The sequence below is a fragment of the Suricata suricatta genome, chromosome 1 (genome assembly GCF_006229205.1).
Source record: "Suricata suricatta isolate VVHF042 chromosome 1, meerkat_22Aug2017_6uvM2_HiC, whole genome shotgun sequence".
NCBI classification, from domain to species: Eukaryota; Metazoa; Chordata; class Mammalia; order Carnivora; family Herpestidae; genus Suricata; species Suricata suricatta.
The window spans coordinates 78241079-78263121 of record NC_043700.1 but is presented as its reverse complement, the minus strand read 5'-3'; the positions used below and the strand labels follow the sequence as shown (position 1 = coordinate 78263121).

The following is a 22043-nucleotide window of genomic DNA, read 5'->3' as shown; positions in this document are numbered from 1 at the left end:
TAAGTGTAGCTGCCATCTGTTCCATTGCATCGGTGTCATGGTATTACTGATTGTATTCCTGTGCTCTGCTTTTTACTTCTGTGACCTACATATGTGGAGGCTGAGATCTTACTCTCCCATTCACCCATTTTGCCTAGTGCCCCACTCTTTCCCCCTCTGACAACTCAGTTCTCTGTATTTACAGTTCCAATTCTGCTTTTTAATTTTTTTTTTTAGGATTTATTTATGAGTGAAGTCATATGGTATTTATCTTTCTCAGTCTGACTGACTGCACTTAACATAATACCCTCTAGGTCCATTCATGTTGTCCCAGACGGCACAGTGTCATCCTTTTGAAAGTTGTAGTTTTTAAGATGTGATTTCTAGATTTTTTTCCCCTTGGGAAAAATACTTTAAAAAATAACTTTAAATTACAAACTAGGAGATTTTTCTGACTGTGTAGTTCCTTGAGATGAGATTATCACAGGTGCTGTTATAATTGCATCGTATATATTTTAAAAAGCCATGTAAAACATGTCAGGTTTAAATTTATTGATACCTACTGTTCCCCTTTTCTGTTCTTAATGTAAATGCCTATTAAAAATTATTGTGGAATCTGGGTCAGCTTCTTGACTATTAGTTGAAATAGTAGCTGGTAGTTAAAACTAAAGTGCTAATCAGTTGATTTTGTCATGAACTTGACAGCTACCGACATCGTAGAACAGAGCAAGAGGAGGATGAAGAACTATTAACAGAGAGCTCTAAAGCAACCAATGTTTGCACTAGATTTGAAGACTCTCCATCATGTATGTTATATGCATTTATAACTACTTGATTTTTAAAAAATCCCCCTTGAAACTTTCTTTGGTTAATGTTTTGAGTTTGTTTTGGCAGTAATTTATAAAGGGAATTTTTAGTAATCTTTTGAAATTTATTGAATGTGAAATAAATTTCAGATTTTTTTTTGGATGGAAATGGTAGTATATTAATAGTGATGCTGTATTTCAAAGGGACATAAAATGCCACTGTGTTTATTGTTGCCTAAATGTGTATGTAAAACTGGGAATGGATTTTGTCTTATATTTGCCCCAGATAAGAAAACGTAATGTGTAAAGAAAAGCACTTCATGAAGACTTCTGTTAACTGATCTCAGGGTTTTGTAGTAAGTTAGTTTTAATGTTTTTTCTGAAACATTTGTTTTTAATGGTTTTCAAAAAAAACCCTGGTAAACCAGGTTTAAGTTTTACTTATATATAATCTTGATTGTGTTGTGGCGCATTTGACTTAACTGAAGCCTGACTTTTTTTTCTGATCTGGTTTCTCTGTCTACTGGATAATTTGTTTGTGTGATCATAGTGGTTGTTAACAATAGCAAAAATTTATAAAGGTCAGTGTAAGACCTACAATTTGGACTTGTTATTTAAGCGAACTGTAACTTTAACTCTTAGCAAGTGGAACTTCAGGAAGGAAAGGATCTGCTTAGAAATTCAGCAATATGTTTAAGGTATTTTCAGATTTTTTTTTGGACTGTGGAGTACCCAGTTTTCTTTTCATGAAGTTAGAGAATAGAGTCAGATGTTTGGTTCAAAGGGGGAAGAAAATTTGAATTATTTGGGTTGTTCCTTTCTCACATATCCACATTGTAGCTAGTTTTACCAGAAAGTGTTTTTTGAAAGGTGATAGGGTACAAATGTGCATATTTAAAAAAGAATGCGATTGTGGTACATATACTTAGTAATTATTCAGGTGGGAAATGTGTAGTAAACCCCAGAAGAGATACTGTCTCCTTTGTCTCCTTTGAACCTGTTAAAAAAGTAACTTATGAAAGGTAAAGGAAAAACAATTCTGTATATCTTGTCTTATTTCCCCTTTGTTAGGAGGAAAACTAAATCCCTCAGAGAATGTCTGTGGGTTATCATGGAAGGTGAAAACACTTGGTTTAAAAACATTTGTGATAACATTAAAAAAGGATATAAAGAGGAAAGAGTCTCTAGTACCAGTATATATTGGTAACATAGGAACTGAGTGATTGGGGTAGGTAATCTGATGCTTTACAGTCATGTTTTTTGCACTATGTTATTCTCCCTGTCCATCTGCCCATTTTCTACTCCAGATCACAGTGTTTGCCGCTAATGACTTGGAAATTGAAGACAGAAAAGTCAGAGTAAACCAGTGCAGGTCCAAATTAAACCCGAGTATCAGATGAAAGGGACTGCCTTTTTTTATTTCTTGTGTCTTTAAAATGTGCATTGTGTTTTTTCTTTTATTCTTAGATGTAAAATGGGGTAAACTGAGAGATTATCAGGTCCGAGGATTGAATTGGCTCATTTCTTTGTATGAGAATGGCATCAATGGTATCCTTGCGGATGAAATGGTATGTGTTCGGTAGTCCATATTTTGTAATTGAAAATATTTTAAAAGTGCTGTATTTTGAAAACATGCTTTTGACAGACTTTTGTAATAAAGTGTTTTGGCCATTTCCCTCCACTTCTGTAAAACAAGTGAAGGTAATTTGTTTTTCATCAATGAATATTTTCTCAAGGGTGGCAGTTTATACAATTGTTTCAAAACATTTACCTCGTTTACTACTTATTGGTTATGTAGTGAATGTTTCAAAATTTCTACCAAGTGGTAGTGCTAAAACACTTAATTGCATGGAGAAAGAATGGAGTCAAAAGAAATGGGTCTTGATTCTAGCCCTGCTGTATGACTTTGGGAAAGTCACTTAAACTTCTGGGCCTTATGGGCATGGTAGTAGTACCTCCTTATAGGCCTCTGAAGATTAAAAAACAACACTGCTGAACTTGACACATGTCATGTGCTTGCCATTTGTTAGCTGTTATAAACACATAGCTTTTCTTTTAAATGTGTTTATATGTCAGGAAATACAAATATGGATGTTCACTTTGTTTTTCATTGCTTTGTGGTTACTCTTTCAGGGTTTGGGAAAGACTCTTCAAACAATATCTCTTCTTGGGTACATGAAACACTATAGAAACATTCCTGGTCCTCATATGGTTTTGGTTCCTAAGTCTACATTACACAACTGGATGAGCGAATTCAAGAGATGGGTACCAACCCTTAGATCTGTTTGTTTGATAGGCGATAAAGAACAAAGAGTAAGCTTTTCATGTTCCTTTTATATTTTTGATATTAAAAGAATTTGAATTTAGGTTTAGGAGAGGGAGTAGCTAGAAGAAGATAAAAGAGGAGTCCAATAGTAAAGAGGAGTCCAGTAGTAAACTTGGTCTTCACAAATATTTGTAATTTATAGATGTCATATTATCTTGATGGTTAAGAATCCTACTGGGGAAGAGGAGTTGTAGACTGTATGATGATGTATGAATATAGTTTGTTTCTTTTATTTTGAGATTGGTTGTGTAAAATCAAAGGGCATGTTCTCCTTCTAGAGGCAATATCCTTGTTTAAAGAAGTTTTGAGTGTGTAAAGTGGTTGGAAATTGAAGGAACCAGATTTTTTTAGATTGATGTACATAATGGTAATTAATTGTCGTGGTAGTTTTTAAAGATGCATTGAGCCAGTTACAGTATTTTGGTTGGCTGGAGTGGTATTTATTGGAATAAGTTAAAATGTTGGTCAGTTGACATTTTTTGGAAGGAAATGAAGATACTTTGGAGAATATAAGGTTCAGATTTTAAAATGTACTGTGTTGAAACTTAAGCACTTTTGTTTCCTCTTCATTTAACAATCAGTGATGATTCTAGATTTCTTTTTCTCCTTTTATAGATACTTTGGTTATTTTAAGTTATCAAATTGCTTTTTATGTTTTGGAGCCCAATTTAAACCACTTCTTGCTTTAGTTTCTTTACTTGTAAAAAAGACTTCTAATAGCAAAGCCTTCAATAGATCTGTAAATATGAAAGAAATGAAAATGGTTATTGCAAAACCATCCTTGAGTCATAACTTTATGGCACAAACCACACGTTCCTTTGCCTAAACCTGTCTCCTAAGAATTTTAGCACCTATTGGAAATGAAAAAAGAAGACATTTAAGAGTTAGTTTATTGAATTTTGCACCCATCAATTTGTCAAGTATTTGTTTACTAAATGGCTCCGACACTTAAAAAATGAACAGTGAAAATGATTAATGAAGGTAGTTTGAGCTAGTTCTAGACACTTGCATACTACCGGTAACTATGCCTTTTTAATATTTCTACTTTCTTTTATGTGTTAGATTACTTGTCATCAATAAATTTAACGTAGACTTTATTTCTGCCTAATGTAATTTTTTTTTCTCTTGCTGTACAGGCTGCTTTTGTCAGAGACGTTTTATTACCAGGAGAATGGGATGTATGTGTAACATCTTATGAAATGCTTATAAAAGAGAAGTCTGTTTTCAAAAAATTTAATTGGAGGTACTTAGTTATAGATGAAGCTCACAGGATCAAAAATGAAAAATCCAAGGTAATTTGGTAGTTGGAAGTGAAAATCATTTGTATCTTCATTTAGAATTTGATCATTATGTAGAATCTTCTAATGATGAATTTGGTTCTTTTAGTTGTCAGAAATAGTGAGGGAATTCAAGACTACAAATCGACTATTACTAACTGGAACACCTCTTCAAAACAACTTGCACGAGCTCTGGTCACTTCTTAATTTTTTGTTGCCAGATGTCTTTAATTCAGCAGACGTAAGTATGTCTTACTGTTGTCTGGTTGGAATATTAATGGTTATGTTTAATACTATATATGTTTTTATCAAAAAATTGATTTTTCAGCCCTACTTGATATAATTGTTAATTTTTCAACTTTTATATGGCCTGGTGTACCCTATCAAGTTTTTTTCTATGCCTCCTGAGAGTTTACTTGTTTGTATCTTTTGATTTTTTTTAATTAGTTTTTTTAAGTTCATTTATTTATTTTTGAGAGAGAGAACACAAGCTGAGGAGGGGCAGAGTGAGAGAGAGAGAGAGAGACAGACACAGAATCTGAAGCAGACTTTGGCTCCCAGCCCCTGCACAGAGCCCTACATGGGGCTCAAATCCACAAACTGAGATCATGACCTGAGCTGAAATTTCATGCTCAGCCAGCTGAGCCACCCAGGCACCCCTGTGTCTTTTGATTTCAGTATCATTTTACAAGTCATAGTTTTCTCCCTCTGGAGTATCATAGATTCATAGAAAAAACAGGTAGTCATGTTGGCCTGAGTTTCAGACTGCTTGTATTATGTACTGCTAAGGTTATCCCCCAGGTGAACTTGTGAACTTCACATTGCGTGTGTCTTAAGTCTTATAAATGTACTCTTTCCAAGATGGTCTTCAAATTGGTAAAATCTTTCTAGCCGTCTTTTTTTTATGGTCTGACAAACATTGGACCTAACCTTTACTTTTTAATAGATTATTTGCACTCATAAAAATGGTTAGACACTCAAACTGTTGGCTGTACCTGAGAATATAATATGTATATCGAGAGTGCCATTTTTAATTTCAGCGTTTTGCTGAACCAGAGTTCATTTTATAACTTTGTTTCTATGGCTGGGCAGAGGGAGAGTGCACGTGTGTGTGGCTTTGAAGAACTCCGTAAGTTCCAAAAGGGATAATTTGGATTGTTGTGTTAAGGATCATTTTAAAAGAATAGGGAAATTTGTGTTCTTGGAAGACTTTTAATCTCAGAAAAATACTTCAGTGAGGCTTTTTTGTATTTTGACATTTTTACTTGAGATCATTTCTTACTGCATTGACACTTTGTTTAGTAATCTTTTAAGTTTTGTTGTAGTTAACACCATTAACTTTAAGATTATGCTTGTTAACCAAGCACAAATATATACCAAATGTGTGGAAATGTTACCCTTTTTCAGACCTACCCAAATACTAATGAAATGCTTTTAATTTAATAAGTTTAATTAAAATTGACTATTGCTCTGGAAGCTATGTGTTTGAGTAGTCTGAGTAGGCTTAGAGAACAAAGTAAAGTGATTTTAATATTTAAGCCATTTTAAAGAAAGATATTTTTCAAGAATATTCTCTAATTCTACAGCATTTGCCTTCTATTTTTTTTTTCGTTGTGAAACTTGTCATCTTGATGTTTTTGAGAAAATTGTGTGGGAAGTAACCTGATTGTCAAAGTAGTTCTAAAATCAATTACCAACAGTGACACATGAAATATATGGGATTGAACCAAATGATTTTTTCTCTTTACAACTCAAATCCTAAACTAATTCTAGAGAAATCATTGTTACATCTAGCATAAATTGGGTACTTGTAGTTAATACTGGTAGTTAATATTTCTGATCATATATTTTTGGTTTGTTAATCTAGGACTTTGATTCATGGTTTGATACAAACAACTGCCTTGGAGATCAAAAGCTAGTTGAGAGGCTTCATATGGTAAGTATTTTGGAATAAGGTTTAAAGCATATTTCTATTCGGAAAATGAGTAGAGGTTTAAATTAGTGGATAATTTTTCTCTCTTAACAACAAAAAACACACCTAGTAACCAGAATCAGATCTATTTTTCTTTTTAAGTTTATTTCTTTATTTTTGAGAGAGAAAGAGACCCAGTGGGGCAGTGGCAGAGAGAGAAAGAATCCCAAGCAGGCTCCTCACCCACAGCACAGAGGTTGATGTGGGACGGATTTCACAAATTGTGAGATCGTGACCTGAGCTGAAATCAAGAGTTGGACACTTCGCTGACTGAGCCATGCAGGTGCCCAGCAGAATCAGATCTATTTGAATCCTCTCACTTACTATTTGATCTTACAATAAGGGGAAACGGGTGATGCATTGTGCTTTTAGTGTTAGAACCTATGATGAAATCCTAATTTAATAAATGGAAAAAGTAATCTGAATTTAAGAGATGTGGTTCTCAAAGGCTGAAGGGGTCAGGGGACTTTATTCTTAAGTCCAGTGACCGTGTATAAGCAACTGCTAATAGTGCATTGTGAGCTGAGTTGTTTTTGTTGTGATATGTAGCTTTATTCACAAGTGAAAGTTGGTAGCTAGGTAAATTTCTCAAATACAACCCAGATTGAGATAGTCTGGTGAGCAGAATAAAGCCAGACCTTGTAAGCATGGTATATAATGCCTTTCATGACCTCACTCAGGGGTTCTCAACTCGTATTGACATTTTGGTCTAGATAATTTTAGGGGGCACAGGGAAGGTGGTTTTCCTGTTTAACAGCATTCTTGACACTTCTGCCTGCTACATGCCAATAGTTGTGACAACCAAATATGTTGCTGGGCAGTGCAAGTGCCCCCTGGGGGGGGGGGGGCAGCTCTCCTCCCCAACCCCCATGATTTAACTTTTCTGACATTCTCTAACTTCTGTTTCACTTCTTTTATCAATTTACTTACCCCACTATTAGTTTTCTGTAAACATTGTGCTAATTTCAGTCTGTCTTTGCCTATCCTTTGTGTTACATCCAGTATCCCCTTTCTTACTCTCCCCTGCTTGCCCTACCTAGTCCAGCACTCAGTGGTAATGTCACCTTTTCCACTGAATACCCAAGACAAGACACAATTTCTTTGTGTCTCATCTTTAATAATCATGGCATTCTAACATAGGACTTTACATAGAATTTTATATTGTTTAACTTACAAATGTTTTCTTGTGCAATGTAAACACAAAGTCAGGAAATGTGTTACTTTTATATCTCTAGCACAATGCTTAGTTCATAGTGGATATTTGAACAGGGAGTAAATAAGTTTATGAATGTTCAAATACGTGTTTCTATATGAATTAATTATAATGTGTTTTAAAAATTTCATGCACTGAAGTTTAATTTTATTAAGTATTTGAAGGTGATAATCTCCTAGACCTCTTTGTTTCAATTTAGATGGCATTTAAGCTTGTAAGCACTCAATTTAGATTCATTTACTGGAAGGAGTGTGGGGTATATATATGTGGGGTATAGACTTTGCTTTAATAAATAGGTACATGTATGTAAAGCAAACTAAAACAATCCACATGACCGAACTATCCACTTTTGGCATCTGTTTATTTTATTCAGAGAGTAGTATGAAGATGCTTATCAAATTGGGGTGAAGAGGCCTGGTGGCCACCTTTCTGTAGTGTCTTGAAATTCCCACCGTAGTTCCTGTGGTCTCATGATGAAAGAGGATATTCAGAATCAGCATAGGTATACTTGGAATGAGATCATTCTTAGTTGATGTATCAGTTATCTATTATTGAAAATACTCCCAATACCCCCTCCCCCCAAAAACCCTTAATACTATATATTTTAGTAACTCCAGAATTCATGGGTTGGCTGAGTGATTTCTTCGCTAGTTTTACCTGGATTTGTCCAGCTACGTTTACCTGGACAGTTCTCGAAAAGGGCCATTGGGGCTGAAGGTCTTCACTAACTTGTCTGGCAGTTGGTGCTGGCTGTCAGCTAAGACTATACTAGTTTCCTTACATGATGATATTAGGGAAGTGTTGCAGAATCTTTCATATTTACCATATTTTTATAGGTGAATGTAAATATAACATAGGATGATACAAATAAAAAATCTTTAGTTTTGAGGTATTTTAAAATTTTTTATGAAAATGAACTACATGTAATACAACATGAATTGGTTTACAGACATGCTGAATAAAAGAAATGAGATAAAATGTATAAAGATACAGATAAATTTCCATGTAATAAACAATCTTGAGATCCCAAAATAATGCTCATTCATAAGGTCATCTTCATTTCTTTTTGATCTTAAAGGTTTTGCGTCCATTCCTCCTTCGTCGAATTAAAGCTGATGTTGAAAAGAGTTTGCCTCCAAAGAAGGAAGTAAAAATCTATGTTGGTCTCAGCAAAATGCAAAGGGAATGGTATGTTTTCTTAGACATTTTGAAATTACTATTGATTCTTCACTAACTTTTCATTTGTATTTTGTTTTCCTAATTGTGTCTTCAAGGAATTCGTTTACTCTGTGAACTCAGACTGAAGAGTTTTCTGGTCAGACGACTTAGGACTTGCTAATCAAATTTATAATACAAAGATTTGAAATTAGTAGCTGACAGAATCAGAATGGGAGGTTCATGAATCCAAGGATTAAACATAGCATTTAACTAAACAGGGATGGATATATATATATATATATATATATATATATATATAAAATGCCTCTACCTGGGGTTTTTTTTTTTAAAAGAAACTGATGGCCAGATGTAGACATCTCGTTAACTTGGTGGTCACAAATTCGGGACTGTAGATTAGTGCTAATCTTGCTAAAGTTGGAGATTGTAGAGAAGGAGAAACTTGAGGTGCTTTCTTTTAGTCCATAAAGCTACAGATACTTAATTTATAAGACTTCATTCTGAGTTAATGTGTTCCTTTAGGCAGAATAAAAGGTCCTATTGTGAATTTATGGTGGTAATACATGGTAGCTATTTTTAAATACTTTTCTAAGGGGATAATAAAAATGTTGAAAACCTTGTAAGTTTCATCTTGTCTCTTTTCTTTTTTCCTTCCCTTCCTCTTTCCTTTCCCCTTTTCCTTTTCCTTTTCCTTTCCTAGGTTTTATGGGTGTGTGAAATCCAAAAGGCTAGAAACCACTTAGTATTAAAAGTTTTTTTTAATAGGTCACCATGAGTCTACAGAGTGAAGTGGCTATAAAAAAAAAAGACATTTTAATCTTAGCATATATTAATATAAACATAATGTTCAAAGGAGGGAAATAGCCCTCTTTTCTTTACTAGTCACAAGCGTATTTAATTCTGTACTTGGTAAGTATTTGCAAGGGGCTGGAGTTGTTGGTAAAAGTACAGAAAGGATAGAATGTAAGAAATGGGCACATATCTAAAAGCCTTCAGAAGGCTTTTATAAGGTTCAAAGCTATTAGGCTTGTCTTGTATGGCTCTAAAGTAACAGAACTACAACCAACATGAGTCCATGTTAAGGGAAGAGAAATCTTTTTTAGTTAAACATTGGTGAACTTTGTTATCAGTCAGAAATGTGATGGGAAGGTCTATAATGAATATTTTATCCCTCATAACTGGAATTTTTTTTAATAGTTTATTGTCAAATTAGTTTCCATACGACACCCAGTGCTCTTCCCCATAAGTGCCCTCCTCCATCACCACCTCTTCCCCTTCGCCCTCCCCCCTTCCCTTCCACCCTCAGTTCGTTTTCAGTATTCAATAGTCTCTCAAGTTTTGTATCCCTCTCTCTCCCCAATTCTCTTTCCCTCTTCCCCTCCCCCTGGTCCTCCATTAGGTCTCTCCTGCTCTCCTGTTAGACCTATGAGTGCAAATATATGGTATCTGTCCTTCTCTGCCTGACTTATTTCGCTTAGCATGACACCCTCAAGGTCCATCCACTTTCCTACAAATGGCCATATTTCATTCTTTCTCATTGCCATGTAATACTCCATTGTGTATATATACCACATCTTCTTGATCCACGCATCACGTGATGGACATTTAGGCTTTAACTGGAATTGTTAAGCATAGATTGCTTTAGGTTATTGAAGTTATTTTATTTAGTGGATTCAGTCTTAAAACTTTGGTGTTTATAGACTGATTTTTTTTTACCTGCAGGATGTTTAAGTTCTTGATATGCATTCAAGGCTTTCCACAATCCATCTATGGCTATAGCTTTACTGTCCTCATATCTCCTTTCCCCCCATGAACTTTCCCATGTTTATATTTCAGTCACATTGTATTCATTCTTTTTCTCATCATCATGCCATACCCTTTCATGATTCTTCTCCCTTCTCTAGATCCTCACATTCTTACCAAATATCACACTAGCTACATTGGATTGTAATTCAGTAGTGGCACTCTTCCATTGGAAAAGACTACAAATTAAAATTACATTTAAAGCTTGTTAGTTTTGATAATGTTTTGTCATTCTGCTTTCTTTTAATTCATCCCATACTTGTTTTGGACCTCAAGGCCCAAAGCATATGTGTGAACATTGGAACAATGGGGGCAGTAAAGAAAAGGGAAAGAAAGATGTTATAATAGATGGTAAACTCCTAACCACATCTTAGAGTTGATTGGTTCTTTACAGATATTTTTGGGTTGAGTTAGGGGAGGGAATTAAGTAAAGTAATAGGGACTGGTCAGGGAACACCTGAGTCCTTTTAAAATGTTTTTCTTCTCATTAGGTATACCCGGATATTAATGAAGGATATAGATATACTAAACTCTGCAGGGAAGATGGACAAAATGAGGTTATTGAACATCCTGATGCAGTTGAGGAAATGCTGTAATCATCCATATCTCTTTGATGGAGCTGAACCTGGTCCACCTTACACGACAGATATGCATCTAGTTACCAACAGTGGCAAAATGGTGGTGTTAGACAAGCTGCTCCCTAAATTAAAAGAACAAGGTATCTGTGTTACTAGGATCATTGAGAAGTGATGAAAACTGTTTTAAAATTCTAATATAAAATGAGGGACCACTATAATTTGAAATTACTCATCTGGTACTTTATAAAGTTGAAGTGTGGGACATTTAAAAATTTCTGTCCATTATCTGAGCTTCACTTTCCTCCCCAGTTTTAGGCTTAATAAATCTTCTTAGTGATCAGTAGTTAGGGCAGTTATACTCCTGGACTTTGGGAGAGAGTTCTCATTTTATGTATGTTTTCCCACATGTATCCACTTTTTGTTATCAAATGCCAGGAATACGCTTTCCACCTTGCACAGTTCCCAGATACTTTGGTAGAAGTATTGTGTTCATGGTATTTTTCAGTTATTTATGTGTTTTTATGATTACTAAATAATAAGTTATCTAAATTTAAACAAGTTAAACAATAAATTATGAATTATTAAATATGTGCATGGGACCAAAGCAGTTTTGTTTATAACATGTCGATTTAAAAAACATTATTTTTAATGTCTTTATTTTTGAGAGAGATAGAGAGTGAGCTGGGAAGGGGCAGAGAGAGGAGGAGAGGGAGACACACAATCTGAAGCAGGCTCCAGGCTCTGAGCTGTCAGCACAGAGCCCGACACAGGGCTTGAATCCACAAACTGCGAGATCATGACCTGAGCCGAAGTCAGACGCTTAACCAACTGAGCCACCCAGGCACCCCAGTGTGTTGATTTTTTATATGAAAATGAGTATGTCCATAGTATATGTAGAGATGTATCTAAAATACAGGACAATGGAATGAATTTAGTTTGATGCCAGGTACAGCAATTAAAAACTTACGGCAAAATTGTTTATATGTATCTGCTTTTCTCCTCCCAGATTATTTTGAAACTAGTCGTAGACATCAAAGCATTTCATACAGAAATTATTCTGTAATGTAAAATCTGCAGATTTAAAACTTTTTGTATTTCTCAGTGTGTTTTGGTAAGAATGAATTTTGTACCAGTCTTCTTTAGGATATTGACTATCAAAAACCTTCTAAGAGTTGTCAGTGAATTGGTTTACTTTTTTCTTTATTGCTTTTATACCTTTTTGTGGAAATATATTTTCTAAAAATCCTTTCCTTGAAACCTGAGTTGGAATTAAAGGATTGAATTGGTGGAGAGGAATAACAAGAACTTGGTAGGAATATTCAGATATTAATGAAAGCTGTATTAAACCCTGTAAGAAAGATGGGGCCTATTGAGCATTGTTAGTGTTTTGGGTACAAGAAGGTGAAACAACAGACTATTGGCATCAGCTTCCAAAACAAGATAATTTCATACTCATTTTTTATAATGATCCCTTGATTTTCATACATTCTACTAAAGGCATTGTTCAGCTGGCTGAAGCAATGGAAGGCAGTTGGATAACTTGAATCATGGCATAAGTGAAGGGTGACCAATGTAAATGTGAGGCCACGTTTATATTCTATTCTTTTGATCTGGAATTGGGTCTTCAGAACTAGAATGAGATGGTTTTGTGTGTGTTAGGGATGTTTAGGACCATGCACATGGGAGAATTGCGGTAGTGGTGATGGAAGGTTATTTTAAAGGTATGTGGACTAAAACAGTGTGGTTTTCTCAGCCTTGGGATGGCAAGACCTCCCACACTAGAACAAATACCCTTTTCTGTTAGTGTGTTGTACAGATTTTCCCCCTTTCCCATTTGTGTAATGCTGGGGGAAATGTGGAGAATGACTGACTTGGAGGAATAAATAATATATAGTTTTCTTACGATCAACTAGGTAATTTGGAATTAAGGGGGGAATTGGCTAGTCTTAGTTTTGGTTAGCATTGAAGTTTTAAATACATTTTTCTTACTTTTGAAGCTTCTAAAAATGGGCTGTTCTATTTGCTAACAGGTTCACGAGTACTAATCTTCAGTCAGATGACAAGGGTATTGGATATTTTGGAGGATTATTGCATGTGGAGAAATTATGAGTACTGTAGATTGGATGGGCAGACACCCCATGATGAGAGACAAGTAAGTAAAATCCAAGGAGGGAAGGTAAAAAAATGAGATAAAATAATTTACTGACATTTGTTTTATTTTCTATTTATAGGATTCCATCAATGCATACAATGAACCAAATAGCACAAAGTTTGTTTTCATGTTAAGTACACGTGCTGGTGGTCTGGGCATTAATCTTGCTACTGCTGATGTAGTAATTTTGTATGATTCAGATTGGAATCCCCAAGTAGATCTCCAGGCTATGGTAAGGGATAACAGCAAATATATTCTGTGTTTAATATTTTCATTAGAGCAAGTTAATAGTCTACAAATGTCATTGACTTTAACCCAGTAGCATTTTTCTCTGACCTAATAATTCAGTGAGGGTATTTTATAGGTGATTGTCCATCTAAAGCAGGATATTTCTATCTTTATAGCTTTGCCACATCTTAGGATCTTGGAGTCCAGCTGTATCCTGTAATCCTGATGGCAGAAGGGGTATGAGAGAGAGCTGAGGATTGCCTAGGAAGTTTTTACTGGGTCAGACCTAAAAGTGTCCCCACATTCAGTGGCCAGCACGTAGTCACATAGCATGACTGGGTGCAAGAGAATTGGTAAATGGGAGTATAGTTGTGCCTTAGGAGGAAAGGGAAACAGGTTTGGTGAGCTACAAACCTCCCTACCAAATTTATGACCAAGTGTGGGAGTACTTTGGCTAGATCAGTAAGATCATTCTTAGGTTGAGAAAATTTGTGATCTGTAGATAAATATGAAAACTTGCAAATTCTTAAGTTTGGTACTGTTAATGACTGGACCCATAATGTTCGTGACCATAATTGGTGTTGGTCGCTTTTATCCTATACTCTTTATAAGGGTAGCTGAGGAATATTGATCAATTAGAAAGAGGGATGTTTTATGAAAATGTGTTTTGTGAACTTAACAGAAGTTAAACAGAAATAGAATTTAATTTGACAACATGTGGTTAATTGCGTGATACTTAAGGACTAGGACTTTTATATTGTTTGTGGAGTTCTTTTATTCATGTTACGTCTTCCTTGATTAAGCAGTGAAAATTTATATGTGATTTAGATGGAAAGGCAGTTTGAATTTAAACCTAAGAAAAATAGATTTAGGACAAATTTTTATTATCTAACTTAAAAATTATAATTTTGTCTGTTTTATCTAGAGATGTGAATTTTATGTCAGTATAACCTAGTAAAAGTAACCAAATAGTTTCTCACTGATTCACCATCTGATGTGTTCCATACCTCGTAAAAGTTTTCCTTATGAGAACCAATTAATCTTATTGAAATGGAGAAACTTTGAGAATCTAAGAAATATTAATCTAATACAAATCTATTTTTGAGTAGTATTATTACCTTAAAAACTGTTTCATTATTGAGAATATTTTATTTTCCAGTATACGTAATCAAATGTGACTTATGTGAATTTTTAACTGTACTCAAAGTAACATGGTAATTTGCCTAGGACCGGGCACATAGAATTGGACAAACCAAGACTGTCCGAGTGTTCCGCTTTATAACTGACAACACTGTGGAAGAAAGAATAGTGGAACGTGCTGAGATGAAACTCAGACTGGATTCAATAGTCATTCAACAAGGTGAGCCTTAGAACTTTGAAAAATTTACCAAATTGGATTGACACATTTGCTTCCTGGATTTTTTAGGACATGCTTGTTATTGATCACCTATGAAACCAAGCTAGCAGCCTGGACAATATTTATATTGCAGAGAAAAAGTGAGCTTTAGTTTTATTAAGAAGATTGGTTTGGGCTCAGGAAGGTTGAAGTTTGCATTTGACTTTGCCAGATAGTGCCATTTTTATACTATCTGAGCCTGTTTCCTCATCTGTTAAATGGGGATAATGGGAATTCTGTTTGGGACTTTGAAGGATTAAAGGGGATAATGTATGTAGGAAACCCAGAATTCAGTGTGGTACACATTTAGTAGAGCTGTGGTGAGTATGATTTACATGTACTAATAAGCACTCTTAGTTACTCTGGGATAAAATGAAGAAATACAAATGAAAGTAAAAGAATCTGATGTTACTCTTTTTTCTAGTCTGCCCGATACTTACCGAACAGCCACCATATGCCAGGCATTGTTCTTAGTGCTGAGAATACAATGGTGAATGAAAGCAACAAACTCTACTTCGGTAGAGTTTATAATTTAGTGAGAGTGACACAATATAGTGTTTAAATGTAATGTTTATTACATTAATGTAAATAGCACTAGAAGGTAAGAGTGGGATTTTATTTTGGGTTGATTGAAGAGAACTAAATTCTCATGCCAGATTAGCTTAAAAGGAAGACATTTACGTTTTCATGAAGTTCTATTACAGTAAGGTTGGTGATGGGATATGTAACATGGGAAAATAGGGGGAAAACCCTCATTAGCCTCAGAATCACACTGGTTTCTTTCCTTCTAATTTGCATTATGAGCATGTACTTGTTATCTATAAGGTCCAGAGATATACTGGTTAATACCACCAATAATTCCATATGTATCTTCGTTTTGTCAGCCAGCTTTTAATTTTCATGCGAGTAAGGGAATGCTACATTTCTTTGATATCTCATTAATGCCAGCTGTAGTGTTAGCCACATCTCTGAATATGTGACAATAAATGATGACTTCTTACTGTTTTTATTAATAATCACTATATTTTTGAGATGGTATACAGTAGGCTTCATTGTGTAGTAGATAAGCTTTAGAACTTTTCAAAGCTTACAGCTAAGAATTTGTCTTTGTTTTATGTGAAAATAAAAATTATCAGAAATGAATAAACAGAAATGATACTTGAGGCAGAATACATGTAACATTTAAAATTCCAAGTTTCCAGTAAAATATAGTTTAACATTATACAACATATGTTTTCTTTTTTGTTTTTTTGTTTTTTTTTTCCAGGAAGGCTTGTGGATCAGAATCTGAACAAAATTGGGAAAGATGAAATGCTTCAAATGATTAGACATGGGGCGACGCATGTATTTGCTTCAAAGGAAAGTGAGATTACTGATGAGGATATTGATGGTATTTTGGAAAGAGGTGCAAAGAAGGTGAGGTACAGATTAAATGACAGTGTTTTTATATTTTAAGTTATTTGTTTTGAGAGAGGGCGCGCGCGTTAGTGATGCACAAGACGGGGAGGGGCAGACTAAAGAGAGAGAATCCCAAGTAGGCTCAATGCTGTCAGCACAAAGCCTGACAGGGGACTCAAACTCAATAAACTGAGATCATGACCTTAGCTGAAATGAACAGTCAGACACTTAACCAGTTGAGCCACCCAGGCACCCCTAAATGTGATAATGTTTTTAATATACAAAATGTTTTAAGTCAGAGCTGTTTGAGGAAACACTTGTTAATATGAATCATAAAAAAGCTTTTGTATCCTGTAAAGCCTACCTAATTTTGACTACAGTTCTGTTGTTTTTTTCTCTCTAATCTGCTTTTTTTCCTTAGACTGCAGAGATGAATGAAAAGCTCTCCAAGATGGGTGAAAGCTCCCTTAGAAACTTTACAATGGATACAGAGTCAAGTGTTTATAACTTTGAAGGAGAAGATTATAGAGAAAAACAAAAGGTAATTTTGAAAGACATTTTGGTTACTTGAACATCTTATTTTACTTGAACCTTGTGTTAGGTGTAATGCCTTTTATAAATTTGTCTCATTATTTTCATTTTTATGTATAATGTCAGATTTTCAGTTAGTAAACTCTGAAATGTTTTAAAAATTTGATGAGGCTTCTTATATATAATAGTTGAAATATGGGATAATTGTAATAATTTGAAATCTTTGAAAATTAATTGGCAAAAAAAGTGTCACAACCTTACTAGATTTTTTTTTAAACAAAATTGGCTGGTAATTAAAGGGAAATACTTCTTAAAAATACCTACAGTTTGGAAGAAAAAAATAATTCTACTCAGTTATATTTCTGTTGTTAACATTTAGGCCTGTGTATCCTCTAATAAATTTTTTCTAGGCTAAGTACACACCTACATTTTCCTAGTTTGTATTATAGCACATTCTGTCATTTTTTCCTCCTTACTGGATAGAATGTTCTTTATTTGATCAAGAGATCTTGATATATTATTTACTAGACACTGTCCTATGCATTGATTATGTAGTTTTGAGCAAAGTGGCATAGTTCCTGTTCTCCTAGAGCTTATCGTCCATTGTCTGTTTACAAACAACAGTTGTAATGATGTACACGCTATGAGTTGCATTTGTATAGGGTTTGTGACTATATATAATAAAAATTGATAATGTGAATTACTTCCCATATACTAGATTGCATTCACAGAGTGGATTGAACCACCAAAACGAGAAAGAAAAGCCAACTATGCTGTCGATGCCTATTTTAGGGAAGCTCTTCGTGTCAGTGAACCTAAAGCACCTAAGGTGAGTTGACAGAGCAATAAAACATCTAAAAATACTGGAAGTGTAATTTTTTTCCTTCTGTTTTTGCAGTAAAAGCAGATTGGGAATTAGGCATTTCCTTCAGTTTTGTTAAAAATTTTTCTAAAAGTTGTGAATGTATGCATTTAAAATTTGATTAATGTTCAATATTAGTGATAGATTCAGTTGCTTGGAGAGTTGGCTGTCATGGTATATGGAGACAGGAAGCTTATTTAAAAGTTTTTTTTTTTTTAAGTGAACAATATACTCTTTTTTTCTTTAGGCTCCTCGACCTCCGAAACAACCTAATGTTCAAGATTTCCAGTTCTTTCCTCCACGTTTATTTGAATTATTGGAAAAAGAAATTCTATATTACAGAAAAACTATTGGGTACAAGGTAATGGGAGTAACACTTTATTTCATAACTAATCTGATTTGTTTTTAACATACAGTATATAGTATTTTTTTTTCATGGTTGGATTATTTTTTTTAGGTGCCTCGAAATCCTGACCTACCAAATGCAGCACAAGCACAAAAAGAAGAACAGCTTAAAATTGATGAAGCCGAACCCCTTAATGATGAAGAGTTAGAGGAAAAAGAGAAGCTTCTAACACAGGTATAGTCTTTAATGAACAAAAAATTTAGTGACTTATTTTGTAAGGTACAGTGTTTAGGTTGTGTTGGGATATACAAAGAAGTGCAAGTCTTCTTTCAAAGATGGAGTCCTTGGAGATGATTGTTGTGAGTTGTTGAGGTAGTTTAGAAGATTAGAGGTTTGCACCAGCGTTAGTAGAGTGCAGGTAGATCCTTTTGATCACCTTTCAGTATATCTTTTTCTTTTCCTGTGCATCTTCTATTCTCAAATACGAGTTTCTATTTGGTCCTTGTTTAACAACATTAAGGGTTTAATCAGAATCTGGCCTTAACCCTACCTTTGCCGCTTTATTTTTCTTCCATTTTCCCACTTATTATGTCTTTTTTCTTTACTATATGTTATTCATTCCTCTTTGCAAACTCCTGCTAATCCTCAGGACTCCACAAAAAGGTCACCTTTTCCTGCAGCATTCCTTACTCTCTTCCACTCAGATTTAATTGCTTGGTTATCTAAGCAATATATGACATAATTGCTAAAAATGCAAATCTGTGTGTATGAAAAGTTACCACTTTAAAAGAAATTAAAAACGAGTAATTGAAATTTTTCTGTAATACTTTACAAATGTTGGTAAAGTGTAATAGCATCTTACCCATGTTCAGTGTGCTATTAATAAATGTATCTGTTGTTTTGAAGGGATTTACCAATTGGAATAAGAGAGATTTTAACCAGTTTATCAAAGCTAATGAGAAGTGGGGTCGTGATGATATTGAAAATATTGCAAGAGAAGTAGAAGGAAAAACTCCAGAAGAAGTGATTGAATACTCTGGTAATTCTTTTAAGAATGTTCTCAGGTTTTTTGGAGAGCTGTTGGGGAGTTCAGATTTTATTATTCTGAATTATGTTTTGCAAAGCTAAATTATGCCACAATTTGCCTTATTTTTTGTTTTTGAAAAATCAAGTTAGAAATCCCCTTTTTAAAAAATCGATTTAGAAAAGTTTTTTTTAACCTTTGCTAACTGGCTAAAGCAAGGAATAGGTTACTGAATACACTGAATAATTGTGCTTTCATTTTATTTTTCTTCATAATGTCTCAAGCATTATATACCTCTGTTTCGTGAAGTCACTGGGATTGTCAGGTGAATAGGTATAGCTGTGCTGTGATGAGTCTGCGTAGAATTCAAGAATAATAGAAATTTAAGAGTTGGGAGATATCATCTAGTTCATCTTTTTTACTGTTAAGAAAATTAAATAGTTGACTTACTTTATAATATTAGATATGAGAAATGGAAATATTAATCCTTAGCAAGTTAAATGAGCATTTATAAGAAATTGTATTTTCCCCATTCCTACACCTACCCCATCTGCCTAACTTTTTTTTTTTTTTTTTTTTTTTACCAGCTGTATTCTGGGAAAGATGCAATGAACTCCAGGACATAGAGAAGATCATGGCTCAGATTGAAAGGGGAGAGGCAAGAATTCAAAGAAGAATTAGTATCAAAAAAGCACTTGACACGAAGGTACTCTGTGTATTAATATATAGGGTGGTCAGCACTGTAATTCCTATCTGAGAATATGTGAGTTAAAGTAACTTTAAAAGGAAATGAAATGATGGCTTAAAATGAAAATTTCCTTCAAAGGATGACATTCACATGTAGTCTCAGCAGAATAACCTTAGTCCTGCAGTTGATGAGTCTTGGTCAGTGTCCCTTTGATTAGCTTTTTCCTACCTAGTATCAGAGTCTCAGCCTGTGTTTCCTTTTAATATAATAAAGATTATAAAGTTGTTTCACAACAAAGGTTATATAATACAGTTGAGGTTCTTTGAATAGAAAATTCTGATTTGGTATGTAACATTTTCCGTTTTACTAAAGCTGAGTTTGAAATACAGATTATACAGGATTTTTATTTTTTATCATATAAAATTTAACTTTGATAGATTGGACGGTACAAAGCACCTTTTCATCAGTTGAGAATATCATATGGTACTAACAAAGGAAAAAACTATACTGAAGAAGAGGATCGTTTTCTAATCTGTATGCTTCACAAGCTTGGATTTGACAAAGAAAATGTTTACGATGAATTAAGACAGTGTATTCGCAACTCTCCTCAGTTCAGATTTGACTGGTTTCTGAAGTCCAGAACTGCAATGGTGAGTGTTTGGGCCTTTTTTATGTAATGTAGCAAATAGTTCAGAATAAGTGTTACTTAATATTCTTCAGGTAAGTAAGGTAACGTAAGTAAAATTGTGGTTTCCTTCCATATTTGGAGTACATTTCTGTTACAGTATTGTAAGTATTATAGGTTAAATCAGATTCTTAGAAAAATGTTATCTGCCATTAAAAGGCTATTATGGATAACTTAAAAATTTTTCCTGGTTCTATCCTTCAGTATCACATTATCTTTTAAATCACCGTGTATGATAAGGGCTAGTTTTTGATATTAATTTTAATCAGGTTCTAAATAGGAAACATCATCATGTTTCAGCTTCTGAATGTAATGATCATAATTTAAAACCTGAAGTTTTCAGAAAATTTTGATGTTCTAAATGAACATGTTTCTATAAAGAAAGAACTGTAACTCAGGCATCTGCCCATTTGAATGTTGAATCTGGATTATTTTAAAAGCTGTTTTTGATAAGTTCCTAAAGTTATAAATCAGGAAATGTGAGCTTCAGTGGATTCTTTTTTTTGTACATTTTACCACTCTTGAACTTTTAACTTCCATCCTGTGTTGTTTAGGATGAAAATGCCAAAAATGTTCTGTAGCTTTAGGTTTGGGATATACTGGAATAAGTAGAGTTTAAATATTTTCATAGTAAGATTTCTCTCAGTGTATTTAAAAAGTATGTTGTCACCCTTCAAGATGGAGGACACTGCGCAGTCTTTTCATGTTTGCTGCATGCTTATTTTTCACTAAACACTAAGGGTGGCTCCTGTTTTGTGTATCTTTGTTTGGGAAATGTACTATAAATGCATTATAAATAAAGAGTGATTCAGTTGCTGTAACCTGTCTTATGTCATACATTTTATCTGTTGGGGTGTATAAATTATATTATCAAAACATCACAATTTCATAGATTTTAGGAGAGAGAGAGCATGCACGATTGGGGGAGAGAGTAGGAGGCAGAAAGCATGGAACCTGCTTGAGATTCCAAGCATAGAGCCCAACCCTGGGATCATGACCTAAGCTGAAGTCAAGAGTCCAGACACTCAACTGAGCCACCCAGGCACCTCAAAACTTTACAGCTTTAAAATCTGGGTGTTATGAAAACAATGGAAAATATATGTTTACTGTGTAAATTTATTTTTACAATTCAGGAGCTCCAGAGGAGGTGTAACACCTTAATTACCTTGATTGAAAGAGAAAATATGGAACTAGAAGAAAAAGAGAAGGCAGAGAAGAAGAAGAGAGGACCAAAACCTTCCGTAAGTATTTGTGAATATGTAAATACTTGCTTGGAAGATATAAGAATTTGAACATAGTACTTAGCTATCATTGGAGGTGTTATTTTATTTCATTTTTTTAAGTTGCTTTTTTTTCACTGTAGCTCTTTTTCTAGCTTATTATGTGATTTTAAGCTTTATTTTTTGAATATAACACTTTTAACATATGCAATTGTTTTCCATCATTTACACTACAGTAGTTAGAATGACACTCCAGACAGAAAAGCAAAGTAAAAAATCAAAACCCCAACTTCTATTTCATGTAATTAGACTTATACAGAAATTAGAAGGTTAAGTAACAACTAGTTAATCACCTAATTTCACAGCTATCTGAAGTGGCAATC

At 34.2% G+C, this 22043-nt stretch overlaps 1 protein-coding gene across 1 annotated transcript in view; it reads left to right on the top strand.

Moving 5' to 3' along the window:
* Positions 1-22043, top strand: part of SMARCA5 (SWI/SNF related, matrix associated, actin dependent regulator of chromatin, subfamily a, member 5) — a 33072-nt gene that overhangs the window by 8601 nt on the left and 2428 nt on the right. Inside the window, exons 4-23 of the mRNA XM_029940630.1 lie at positions 685-785; positions 2253-2353; positions 2919-3098; positions 4248-4403; positions 4498-4629; positions 6256-6324; positions 8652-8761; positions 11044-11270; positions 13161-13282; positions 13362-13514; positions 14738-14870; positions 16174-16322; positions 16726-16845; positions 17554-17664; positions 17945-18058; positions 18155-18277; positions 18950-19082; positions 19655-19773; positions 20193-20405; positions 21574-21681. Coding sequence (XP_029796490.1) covers positions 685-785; positions 2253-2353; positions 2919-3098; positions 4248-4403; positions 4498-4629; positions 6256-6324; positions 8652-8761; positions 11044-11270; positions 13161-13282; positions 13362-13514; positions 14738-14870; positions 16174-16322; positions 16726-16845; positions 17554-17664; positions 17945-18058; positions 18155-18277; positions 18950-19082; positions 19655-19773; positions 20193-20405; positions 21574-21681 — 2674 coding nt within the window. The remainder of the gene's footprint in view (positions 1-684; positions 786-2252; positions 2354-2918; positions 3099-4247; positions 4404-4497; positions 4630-6255; positions 6325-8651; positions 8762-11043; positions 11271-13160; positions 13283-13361; positions 13515-14737; positions 14871-16173; positions 16323-16725; positions 16846-17553; positions 17665-17944; positions 18059-18154; positions 18278-18949; positions 19083-19654; positions 19774-20192; positions 20406-21573; positions 21682-22043) is intronic.